Consider the following 12165-nt stretch of genomic DNA (forward strand, 5'->3'; position numbering starts at 1 on the left):
GCTGTTACCCAGTGACTATGAGGTTACAGGCACTTAGAGTGATTTTACTTTCTTTTTCTTCTGTGCAACCCATTGGTACTGTTTCTAATGAGAGCTTGGAACAATTAGGAGAAAACAAGGATTTTTTTGTTGCATTGTTCCTAACTTAGAAATAACAGAAATGGTTTCAGCTTTGTCCAACAAGCCAACTACAAGATGTAAGATTCCAAGGAAATTTTCATGGAATACAGCAGAAATTTATTACTCAGTTTCTTCACAGAAAGAAGTTCATTCTTAACCCTCAACAGGGCCAAATGGGTCAGTACTTCCAATCTTGTGCAGGTCACTCAGCAGCATAGGAAAGGTAAAAGTCCCACTCTGTTTGGTGTGCTCTGGGTGTGATTCCTTTCTATGATTTCTTTGGCTTTATTCTGATGCTGCTCAGATTTTTCCTAATGCACTGGCATGACCAGCTGTGTGTCAAATGTCTCAAGAGCAGTGCAAAGCAAAAATGCTGGTGCTTTCTCAATTCAACTAATAGTTACATAAAATGGAAGGTTTGTTCTTCCTTTCATTCTTTTCATTGAATTTCACTGTTGTTACTATTTGGCTTGAAACAAAATCTTGCTTACAAATACTTGTCTCTTTTATTATGACTTTTTTTCATTATAAGCTCAACACATTTATTAGCAGCTGCTGAACTCGGTGTAAAACATCCCACTAATAAAACCTAATGCACCTAATTTGGAAGAGGATTTTGTTCACTCTGGATATGATTCAGCTTTATGAATAAATTAAATGCTTCACCCTGAGAGAGAAAAAGCAGTAAATGACAGGCAGGAGATTGTTGTTGGGGTGTTTGGTGCAGTGACTTAACACCAAGATAGTTCAGAGCACTTTTTTTTGTGTCAGCCTGAAGACTTATATATTGGGCTGCCTTGTCAGGTGAAGTACAGAGTGCTTGTAACTTGTGTGGAATTTTTTGACAGTGTGAAGGAGACAATGCTTATCTATCCCTTATTCCAGCAAGCTGGTTAGGTTGCTTTGGGTGACAACCCTGCCCTGTTTGTTCAACCTTTTCCCAAAAAGTGTATATTCCTGTCTTCTGCTTCCTCCCAAGAAAAAAAGATTATCTATCCCTCGTTTATCTTTGTATAACATATATTTATTATACAAATATTTTTATTTATTTGCTTTTCAGTTGGAAATTTGCATTCTCTCCATTAATTTCCCTTTACATAAATCCAAAGGGCTAAATTCACTGTCAATGCATTTCCACAACTCTGCTTACTTGGATGGAAGCAGGCCAGCTTTTGCCAGCAGTGAATTTCACCCAGTGACTGTAATAACCTCCCTGAGTCAGTTTTTCTCCTGTTCATGTTGAGTTTTTTTCAGTGGGGAGAACATTTCTCCCAGTCAGTGGCTCAGTTAACTGTTGGCTGTTCCTTCCCCAAGGCTGGGCCAAACCATCCCATTCTCTTGATGCATCCGAAGAAAATGACGGCTGGTCTAGTGCCGAAGAAGCGCTGAATTCATCGGATGCGGAGGAAGAAGGAGCGGGAGGGGCAGGCGAGATCAAGCTGGTAACCAGGAATGCTTTCCTATGGAGCTGAGCAAGGGCTGCCAGCACAGTGTGTGAGGGGGGATACAGGAGTGCTTTGGAAGCTGCAGGAGGGACAGTGTCTGCCTTGAAATGCTCAGCTGGGCAGTGTTCCCAGGGCAGTGGAGAGAACTCCTTCTCTCAAATCAGCCTGGTGTTTGTACCTTGGAGGTCCCTCTGTGCCTTTGCACACCTGCAGCCCAGCGAGTCGTGGCTGCCTGTGCCATGACGCAGCAATCAGGTGACAACAGGTTCAGTGACCATGTCAATAGACTTCCATACAGATGCCATGGCGTGCATTTGCCAGGTTTTCTGCTTCTTTTGGTTTTATTTTCTGTAGCCATATGAATTAATTGTTGTAGTGGGAACATTTCACTGAATGTTTTCCAGGATATGAAAATTAATGTATTGAATTTGCATGTAATCAATCAGCAGAATTTTAATTCCCCAGTATGTATATTTTCACCATCTTTAGCATATAGGTACATGGGGAAGAAGGGAAAAGTATTATAATTACATAACAAAAGCTGCAACATACCTTAAAGTACTCAACAGAAATATTTTGTTTTCTTTCCTCTTGTGTGCATTTAGACTCCTGGTAAATATACAGTTGTGACTGATTATGACAAAGGAGTTTCTGAAGAATTTACAGTGAAAAGTGGAGATCTAGTTCAACTGATTCGTGAAGGGGAGGATGGACTTTGGTACGCAGATCTGTGTTTGGAAATTTTTATACGCAGAACTGTGTTTAGAAGGCAGATGTTTAGGGCAAAACTTCCAAAGGCATCAAATGAACAAGTCTGACTTCTAATTTTTTATATATATTTTTTTTTAGGTTTGTAAAGAACCTGAGCAGTGGTAGAGAAGGTTGGATTCCAGCAAGCAATCTGCTGATGCTCATAGGCAACTCAAAATCAGCTCAATCTTTAAGCAGCTCTGGTAGGCTATATATTTTAACTGAGATGATTGTCTCTTTGAAGATTCCTATTATCAAAGAAAGTAATGAAAAACAACCACTATATAATATTTTCTTGTGTGTTTTTTCTCTACCTTTCTTTTCCCAGAATCAGGCACTGCCTCCAGCAATTTGAGCACATCATCAAGTTGCAGTGATAGCTGCAATGTCAGTAGCACCAGCTTCTCTGACATTAAAGGCTAATATGACATGATTATCCCACCTCCCTGGAAGGTAAATCTGGAGATTGTAATTTACTGCAGAGTTCTGGACATTGGACTTCATTGGAGAACCACCAGTACTGTGCTGCCAGCTCTGAGTATTTTTAGTGGTGGCTTTTACAGGTTCTCCCAGAGGATCCCAATGAAAAGTGCATGGAATGTGAAGTTGTAAATAAAAGTTAAATGATTTGAAATAGGATTTTGTAGAGGTTTCTGCTCTGAAGAGCTGTTAGCATCAAGCGTGTTTTCTCCTTGACACACGATCAGGTTTCTACAGAACTGTATCTTTATGTAACAGCCAGAATCTGAATGTGAGCAAACAAAATGTGTTCAATGCTAAATGCTCATTTTAAACAAATAACATAGCAATCACTGTACAGGATAGGTATGAGGAAAATAAATCCAAGTTTACAATTTCTTCTCCCCAAGAAACCCTTTCTCCAAGGACATACCTCGGTCAATGCAGTGAATGGGACTCCCATGGCAACCAGGAGGGAGGTTTGGTCCTCCCTTTCCTCTTGGATTTTCAGGATATTCTTCTGCTCCCTAGAGGCTGGGATGCAGACATGACCAATTCACTGGCCACAGCAACATCAAGAGAAACTATTACTTTTTCCCTTCCAACATTTTAGTGACATGTGCAATAGAATAGCCCTTTTTTTTGTTTGGCCTCACAACCAAATTCTTTACCGAGATCACTGTTTACATAGCCTTGGCAATTCAGTAGTATATTTTTCCTTATGCAGGTGCACAATGAAACACTAATGTTCTTATTCACTAAATGATTTTTTAATAAACAGTAATTGCATGGTTACTTTCAGCTCTCACAACATGCAGTTACAGGCAGAGGAAACTATTGTAACCGCACTATGGGCCAAGAGCCTTCCTTCAAACAAACCTATGAGGGCTAGAAATCCAACATAGTTTTAGTCCACAGTGTTTGTTCCAGATTAATTGAAAGATTAAAAAAACCCAATTACATAATTTTTCTATAGAAGTGGAGCACAGGAGAAAAAAAAATAAAGAGTCAGATTTATATCACAGATGAATATTTTAAAGTTTTTTAAAGGAAGGGTGATGCTAAATTTACCATTTTTCAGGGTATGATGCAAGCCAATGTTGTAAATTTTCACATAGTCAGACATTCTTTGCACACCATCCTTACAAACAGTACAAAACTAAGTGCATATATACAATACTGTATTCATTCCTGTCCATCTCTCAAATATTTTTGCTTCTATGAAAACAGGTTTTTAACTGATTCATGCACCAAATTATTTTCAAATAATGGGGACATGAAGAGCATAACTTTTCAGAAGCACTAAGCACAGCAGATTATGTCAATGGGAACTGTTGTTAATCATCAGACTCACTGATGGCTGAGCCCTGAATTCTCTCTTTATGCCAGAATTTTATGTTTTAGAGGCTTCAGATTAAATGACAAACACTCCTTGGAATGATGCAGAAGCAACCCTACCCCAGAGGCAATCAAAATGCAGCTGGCCACGGTCAGCACAAATTGAAGCATGTATATACACACAGACATAAATGTATGCACAGATACATGTGCATGTATGTGCTTGTGTGTATATATCTGCCTGTGTAGATATGTATATGTGTGTAGATATGATGTATCAATGTAAAAGATGTATTTATAGTCTTCATGCTGCTGAATGTGTCACTTTACAATTCATAAATACTTAGTTTTCTTGCAGTACTGCAATATAAATGCTGATCAGGGTTTTACTTCAGGCATCTTTTTCAATATGGAAATCCTCTGGTCTTTTTTTTTATTATTCCATATAATACTGTGCTGACCAGGAATATTTAGTCTGATATTTAACAATGGAGTAGCAACATGAGATTCAGCTTTTCTTCATCTATGTAAGTTATTTTGTAAATTATCTGTAACATAATTTACTTATATATTGCTGTCATTGCTTGGATGAGACTGTTGTTTCATTTCTCACTGCAGCCTCATTTGTGTTATTTCAATGGTTTTTCCACATCACTGCACTTTAATACAACCCATTTCACCATTTCCTTTTTTACTGCTGTTGTGAATTAGAAGTTCAAAGTCAGAGGTCTCTACTGTAATTAATTTGAATAAATTTCAGCGTTTCTTGCTGAATGCCTTTATATAGACATGCTCTGGGGTTTATTTTGTCTCACAGTCTTGAAAGGTTTTTATGGGTATCATATTAAAACAGAGAGAGGTTCTAGGATTTGGAACAGAAAACCAGGTCTGTGTATTCAAATCCTCAGCCTGCTTATTCTGGCACCATCTCAGAAAAACACCATTTGTGGTCATGTCTCACTTAGAATCATGTGCCTGGCACTAGGGAGTTAAAACCTGTCTGCAGGCTGAGGATAAAAAATGAAAGTCAGTGCCAGATAATTGGATTGATTCCCTTTTTCCCACACACCCTTTTCTGAAAGAAGGCACATCATTGTTGAGTTTTCCCAAGGAAAGCCATGTATCCATGGATCCTCTGGTACTAGCAGAGCAAGTTAGAGGTCTGCATCTGGACGTGGCTGGGTGAGAAACAAGACACCACGTTCACCCTTGCTGCATCTGAAGAGGAACATGCTTGTCCATGCAGTGATTGATGACTTTAGGCACCACCATGCCATGCCAGGTGAATTTCATACTCACTGGAGTGATTTGGGCTGAGCTGTTGGCCATGTGCATTACACAATCCAGTCATGGTGTTTTACTGAGACTTGATTGCTTTTTGTTTAGTCTTGATCTTGTCATCATAACAGCTCCCTCTGTAATAGGTAGTCCTACTTTTCTGAGCAAGAGGAGGTCCAGCCTTTTTGAGAAAAGAATGAAAGAATTCCAGCCCAAATGTACCTTAGTATAGAGTAAAACGAAAGGGTTTTCCATATAAAAACCTAATAATGATTGGTTTCTTAGATCACTCTCTCAAAGTCGGGGCACAAACTGTTTCATAGATACAGAAGCAGTTTGCTAGCTGGAATACAAAACATTTCCTCCACCCTGCACAGATGTTGCCATTGAGCAAAACCGAGGAAGTTGTACCATAACTCATTTACATCACCTAACTCAAAATGACAGGAACTCCCATTCCCCCTCTCAGTGATGTGTTAGATGTTACTATGAACTCCTCTATTTCCACACAAGTCCCCAGAATTAGCAGCCTCCCTAGATGTGGGTCGCAAGAACCAGATCTGCCTGGTATGATGAAGCTACCCAAATTCAGGGGTATTCAGGTAAAAGTAATCAAATCCCTCATTAAGGATGCAGGAATAGAAGAGATAAATTCTGTTGTTCACTAAGACTTTGTGTAAACTTGTGTTTAGAGATTGTATTACCAAAATAAGACATTTAACTACTGAAGTGCCTTCTCTGGGCATTCATTTGAAAGGAGGTGAATTTTTATTTATTCCCAATCCAGTGGCAGGACAGCGAGGTCCCCAGCTACATTTAAAAGGATTGGATTATGGATTTGCTAGTGGTGCTGTTGTAGCTGTGATGGCCTCAGTCAAGAAAAGGTTTTCAGCAGAATTAGTATCTCTCATTACCAACTGAGATATGTGGCATTAAACAGACAAACTTTGGAGCACACTGCCTTTATTATATTTTTCTTCCTTTATTCTCTCTCTATTTTCAGATATCCATCTCAAACAGTGAAAGAACAGAAAAAAATAACCTACATCAAAATTTAAAAAAGACAATGTTAAGCTCGTATTCAGAGCTTGTCACAAAAAAAGTCTTCCCATCTTCTCTTTCGTCTTTGTGAGAAAAATTGGGGTACAGAACTCTGTTAGACAGGCAGGTAGTTTTCTCCAAGAACGTAGTTCTATTTTGAGGTCTAAATCTCAAATAATTTACTTTAAATTTTAGCAGCATAATACTGATATATTTATAGATTAGTTTAACAGAAATTATTAACTTGCTCAAAGTCTTTGCTTTTAGTCAGTCTGATAAATGACTGGTGGCAAGTTGCTATTGTAAATTCAAAAAGCAGATTAACCCTAAAGCTTTCTTACCTAGATACAGTTTTGGCAGCTTACTCAAATGATCTCTGATAGCCTCTTCAAAATGGAATTAATATTGATTTGTTTTTTAAAATTGTTTCCTGGTGAGAAAACTCATGTTGAAATGACCAATGACTTGTTTGATCAGATCAAACTTCCCAGTTCCCAATAGCTTCCATAATTATCTTCTCTTCAACCCAAAACATGAAACTAAAACCAACAAAATTGTAAGAGTACTTATTTTAAAAATGTCAGCAGAAAACAAAGCAAATATAAAGAAGGACATGTTCTGAGCATCATCATGTGTTCAGGCTCATGTTTCTGCTTTAGATTTTATTTTGTATTACAAACATTTTTCATGTTTAATTTTCTAATTTTTTACTTTTTTAAATAAAAAACATCGGCACATCAAAAAAACATCCTAAATCATATTTTTAAAAGAGCTGTTCCCAGACTGATTCTAGTAGCACCCATGAGCAGCAGAGGTACATGTTTGCATTAATATATATTAATTTTTAATTGAACAGTAGTTCATTTTTGTTGGAATTGCTCAGAAAACATAAGCCAAAGCTGATGGCAGCACTGGCAAGGAGATTTCTACAGCAGAGCTACGGGGGAAATCTCATTAACTAGAGCACGACTGCACAAGAAGGAAAACAAAGTAACACACAGGGATCTTCTAGGGAAGAAAAACAAACTGTTTGCTCCTCTGGCTGGTGACACGGTTCAACCCCAAACAGGACATGACCATGCAGCTGCTCACTCCCTCCCACCCAGTGGGCTGAGGAGGAGAACCAGGAACAGAAAAGTAAAACCTGTGAGTTAAGAACACTTTAATAACTGGAACAAAGTAAAATGTAATAATAGTATTGATAATAAACTGATGATATTACTACTAGTAGGAGAGAGAAAGAAAAAAAAACCAAACCAAACCAAAAAAGGACAAGTAATGACTATGCAATTGCTCATACCATGCAATTGCTGATGACCAGTGCCCAGCCCAGACCTGAGCAGCAATCACCCCCCTTCCAGTTTATATACTGGGCATGACTTCTAAGAAAGGAATATCCTTTGGCCAGTTTGGGTCATCACTCCTGGCCATACTCCCTTCATGGCTTCTGCTGCAGCTCCTCACTGGCACAGCATGAAACTCAAGTCCCTCACTTAGTGTAAGCACTACTGAGCAACAGCCAAAACATCAATGTGTTATCATTATTATCACACTGAATCCAAAATCCCAGCATGGCACTGAAGAAGAAAATTATTTCTGTCCCAGCTGAAACCAGAACAGTATCCAACCTTTATTCCATACCACTTGTGTCATGCCAGGTTCCACACTTCCAAATACCCGATCACCTTTCCCATCTTTTGCTGGATATTCACACAGATACCATTCTCTAAGTCTATAGGCCATGCTTATGAAAGTCCACTGAATTCATTCGATCCATGACCCCAGTCTTCATCTTTCATAATAATTTTTCAGGGCAGAAAAGAGGGCATGTGGTGTTGGATTGTTGCATGTTGAAACCAGTTCTGATCCCATCATCACTGTGCCACCACCATTGCATGATGTGAAGAGGGGACCCTTCCTTTGAACATCCAATGCAGCACGAGTAGCCAGGGTGCCAGGAGGAGCTGTGCTTCTGTACCAATCACTTCCAAAGCCACGTCAGCACCTTCATAAGCTGCCAGTAGCTCTTCATCAGTTACAGTATAGTGGGCTTTCCATCCTCTGGAGTCAGTGTGACTCCATAAGGATCAGTCTTGAGTCTCCCCTGGTACTTTCTGCCAGAGGCTCCAGGTAGGACTGTCTCCCCTGTCTGTGGTGTGCAGCACATTCTTTACATCTTGCCTGTTCAGACTGGCTCAAGGGCTACAGCATGAATATCTCTTGCTTGACTGGTCCAGAGGCTTGTTGCTCAGGGCCCCAGCTGAAATCATTCTTCCTGGACACTTGGGAGAGATGACAATCAGACTGCAGTTTGGAATCTGCATTCTCCAGAAATGTGCAGCCCCTTAGAAAGCTTCTATTTCTTTCTTGTTAGTTGGTGGAGATATAGCTGTTCTTTTATGATCACCTCCGTTGGGATGTGGCAACACCCTTCTCACTGCTGTATTCCCTAAAGCTGCATCTCCTGTGCAGGTCCCTTGACCTTTACTTTGTTTTATGGCAAAACTCGTTCAGATTGAGTTAGACTATTTTCTTCCCTTTCTCAAAGACTTCTGCTGTATTGCCCCACACAGTGATATCATCACTGCACTGCAGGTGTTCCAGAGCTTCACCCTGTTCCGCTGCCTCTGGATCCATCTGTGGCAGATGGTGGGGCTGTGCTGCCACCCCCGGGCAGTCAATTTCAGGTGTGCTGGACACCCCTCCAAGTGAAATCAACTGGAGTGTGAGTAGCCCCAGTGCTCCTTAGCAGAATTTGAGTAGCCTCAGAGCCTGTTGCTGGAATCTGAATCCGTTTCCTCCCTCGAGCACCAGTGCCCGTCATGGGGACTGGGGCTGGTGTAAGTATTAACAATTCCCAGTAGATGGCTCCCGAAATACGAAGGGACAGCGATGCCGAGAACACACCGGGCTAGTTTCGCAGCAGCGGTTCTTATCAGATCAAAAGCCGATACGAGGAAGTGCAAGAGAACCCAGGCCCCGAAGGCGACAGACACCAAAACAGCAACAAATGCTGCAAGTAAAGTATTGCTTAACACAGCCCTGAGAACAAGCACAACCACTCTGGTGCCAAATAAATCAGCATTGTGAGCAGTGACTATTAAACCAATGCAATGAAGGCTTTTAACAAACTTGTTTTAGTACTCTCTGGTCAGAGCAGTCATCATCTCAACTTTCCAGGCCCTATGTTGAGCACCAAGGAGACTTCATGGTTTAATCCCAGACACCAAGTACCAGGCAGCTGCTCAATGCCAACCTCCCCATGAGATGAGGAGAATCAGGAAAAATGGGTTGAAATAAGAACAGTGTAATAATTGAAGCAAAATAATAATACTAATCTAATAATATTAGTAGTATAAAAAGCAGAGACACAGAAAGAGAAGAAAACAAAAAAAACAAGAGAAACAAGTGATGTACAATACAATTGCTCACCACTCACTGGCCAATGCCCATCCTACTTCCAAGCAGTGATCATCCCCTCCCAGCCAACTCCCCCCAGTTTATACACTACATATAAATATATAAACATGCATATAAGCATGGCATTCTATTGTATGGACTATCCCTTTGGCCAGTTTGGGTCACCTGTCCTGGCTGTGCTCTCTCATTGCTTTTTGTGCAGCTCAGCACTGGCAGAGGATGAGACACTGAAAAGATCCTGACAGGAGAAGCCCTGCTCAGCAACAGCTGAAATATCAATGTGTTGTCCTTATCCTCACACTGAATCCCAACCACAGCACTGTACAAGCTACTGAGAAGAAAATCACCTCTATGCTAGCTGAAACCAGGACATTTGGGGCCTAAGACTGCAAGGAAGGGAGAACCCTCCTTTAAAAACACAGCTCTTTAAGCAATGAACAGACCCAGCTGAAGTTAGTAGGAAACACCTGTGTGATGAGATCTGTCAGTACAAAGTTCTTAAACAAAGAGCTGGAATGTAGTCCTGAAGTGCTGAATCCTCAGTGACCCTTCTCAGGTTCATCCTGATGGAGCCTAATTGCATTCATTTTCTTGGAAGAAGGATGGTCCCCATATGAACTGACCCTTGTTCCCAGCACTTGGGCTTCTTCCAGGGCTCTAAAAATAACTGTTTGGCTGTTTTCCCAAGAAATAAAAGCAAAACCTTTCAGGTTTAAGGGATGTCAGCAGAGGAAGGAAGACAAAGATAAAATCCTGCATCGATCTCGTAAGGATGTACAGAATCTGCACATCATGAAGAAGGTGGAGGTTGCAGAGGTGCTGTGATGCCACTGCAGAGTGGCAGCCACCCCCCATCCCTGGCAGGGAGATGCCCACCCTGTGTGAGGAAATAAAGGCAGTGGGGGGCATAGGTGCAGACTCAGCCTGGCCTCAGGCAGCGAAGGCAGAACTTCATTCTCTGATCTGCATGACTCACACAGATAGGTGGGGCTAGATCATTCCCAAGAAGACGAGATAAAAAGAAATTTTCAAGATTAATTTTGGTCTTGCTAATCTGAAAATGGATTTGCTATTTTCAACTCCCTGCCACAGGCAAGTGAACAAGGAGTAAGGGCTGTGTTGGCAGACTGAGAGGTATGGAGAGGGTTCCAAAAATGCAGCAAAGGGCTGCTGTAGTTTCTTTTGCATTCCAGTAACTGGCTTCCTTCCTCTGCCTGGGTCAGGACATGCCCAGGAACTGGGCTGCTGGGAATTAGCCAGGCTGTGATCCAGAGAAGTGCCTGGATACTGCCTCTTGGGAAAGTGATTTCAAAGCAGAATATCCAGCTGTGTGTACTGCCCCCAAACAACAGGACTGCATGGAAACAACAGCCAGGAGCCTGACTTGCCTAAGCAATCACAACTTCTGCAAGGAGTTATGCTGAGCATTGGCACAAAGTAAAAATCCAGCAGTTGATTTCCTTTGCTGTAGCATTCAGATGCAGGGCTGACCCTCCTTCCTTTCCAAGCAGGAAGGGGAGAACAGCCTGGAAAACAGTCCAACCTTCAGCTAATGCTCCACTTCTCATAGACAAACATGCTCTTTACCTTGCTGCTATCTTAAGTAAATATTTCCCCAAGAATGTTGTCAGCTTTCCAGTCTGATGCCATTAATTGATTTCCATTAAATCAGGGGACTGTTTATGTTCCAGATAAAGCACTGTCTGCAGAGTGACCCTTCAAGCCCTGGTAGCTCCTAGTGAAGTACAACATGGATCAGCTCAGTGCCACTTCCAGCTGGTACAACCTGTGCAGGCCACATGGCTCTGGCAGCAAAGATGGGGAGAACCAGTGTAGGGTGTCTCTTGCTGGTTAATTAGTGTCTCCAACAAATTCAGGAAAAAGTGCAGAGTTTCAACTGGTGATAGAAAAATGGGAATAGATGCCAGTGGTACAATCATACTCCAAAGCACTGACAGGCAATATCTTGACTGCTGATGGAAGATAATATCACATCACTGCTCTGCATGTGGTGCTATGTGGCCAAGTTAATGCCTGTCCCTGGATTCAGGGTCCCAGCATTCATGTTTCTCATGGAAAAGGTGTGTTAAATGGAAAATGCAGGCCTGGGATAGCAGCCTGTGTAACCAGCATAGCTTTTGCATGGGTCAGGAGAGCACATTTCAAAACCAAGCTCCCTTGTTTCTGTGAAAAGGGCACATATTGCAGGATTTGCGTGTGCCCTTCTGCTCAGCTCACCAGGCTGTCATGGATCTTTTGCTGTTTCCATGACTTGCTGGCCCCTCCTCTGGCTCCAAGCATTTGAAGCTGAGCC

The 12165-nt window shown here is 41.3% G+C and overlaps 1 protein-coding gene across 11 annotated transcripts in view; it reads left to right on the top strand.

Annotated features, from left to right (window-relative positions):
- Nucleotides 1–4894, top strand: part of MCF2L (MCF.2 cell line derived transforming sequence like) — a 158121-nt gene extending 153227 nt beyond the window's left edge. For all 11 annotated transcript variants that reach the window (XM_071430640.1, XM_071430641.1, XM_071430642.1 and 8 more), the window contains 4 exons: nucleotides 1435–1562; nucleotides 2171–2283; nucleotides 2415–2518; nucleotides 2644–4894. In XM_071430640.1, coding sequence (XP_071286741.1) covers nucleotides 1435–1562; nucleotides 2171–2283; nucleotides 2415–2518; nucleotides 2644–2738 — 440 coding nt within the window. In that variant the 3' untranslated portion in view covers nucleotides 2739–4894. The remainder of the gene's footprint in view (nucleotides 1–1434; nucleotides 1563–2170; nucleotides 2284–2414; nucleotides 2519–2643) is intronic.
- Nucleotides 4895–12165: the final 7271 nt, after the last annotated feature.

This window comes from Agelaius tricolor, unplaced genomic scaffold (genome assembly GCF_023055355.1).
Source record: "Agelaius tricolor isolate 1412-34295 unplaced genomic scaffold, bAgeTri1.0.p SCAF_7, whole genome shotgun sequence".
NCBI lineage: Eukaryota > Metazoa > Chordata > Aves > Passeriformes > Icteridae > Agelaius > Agelaius tricolor.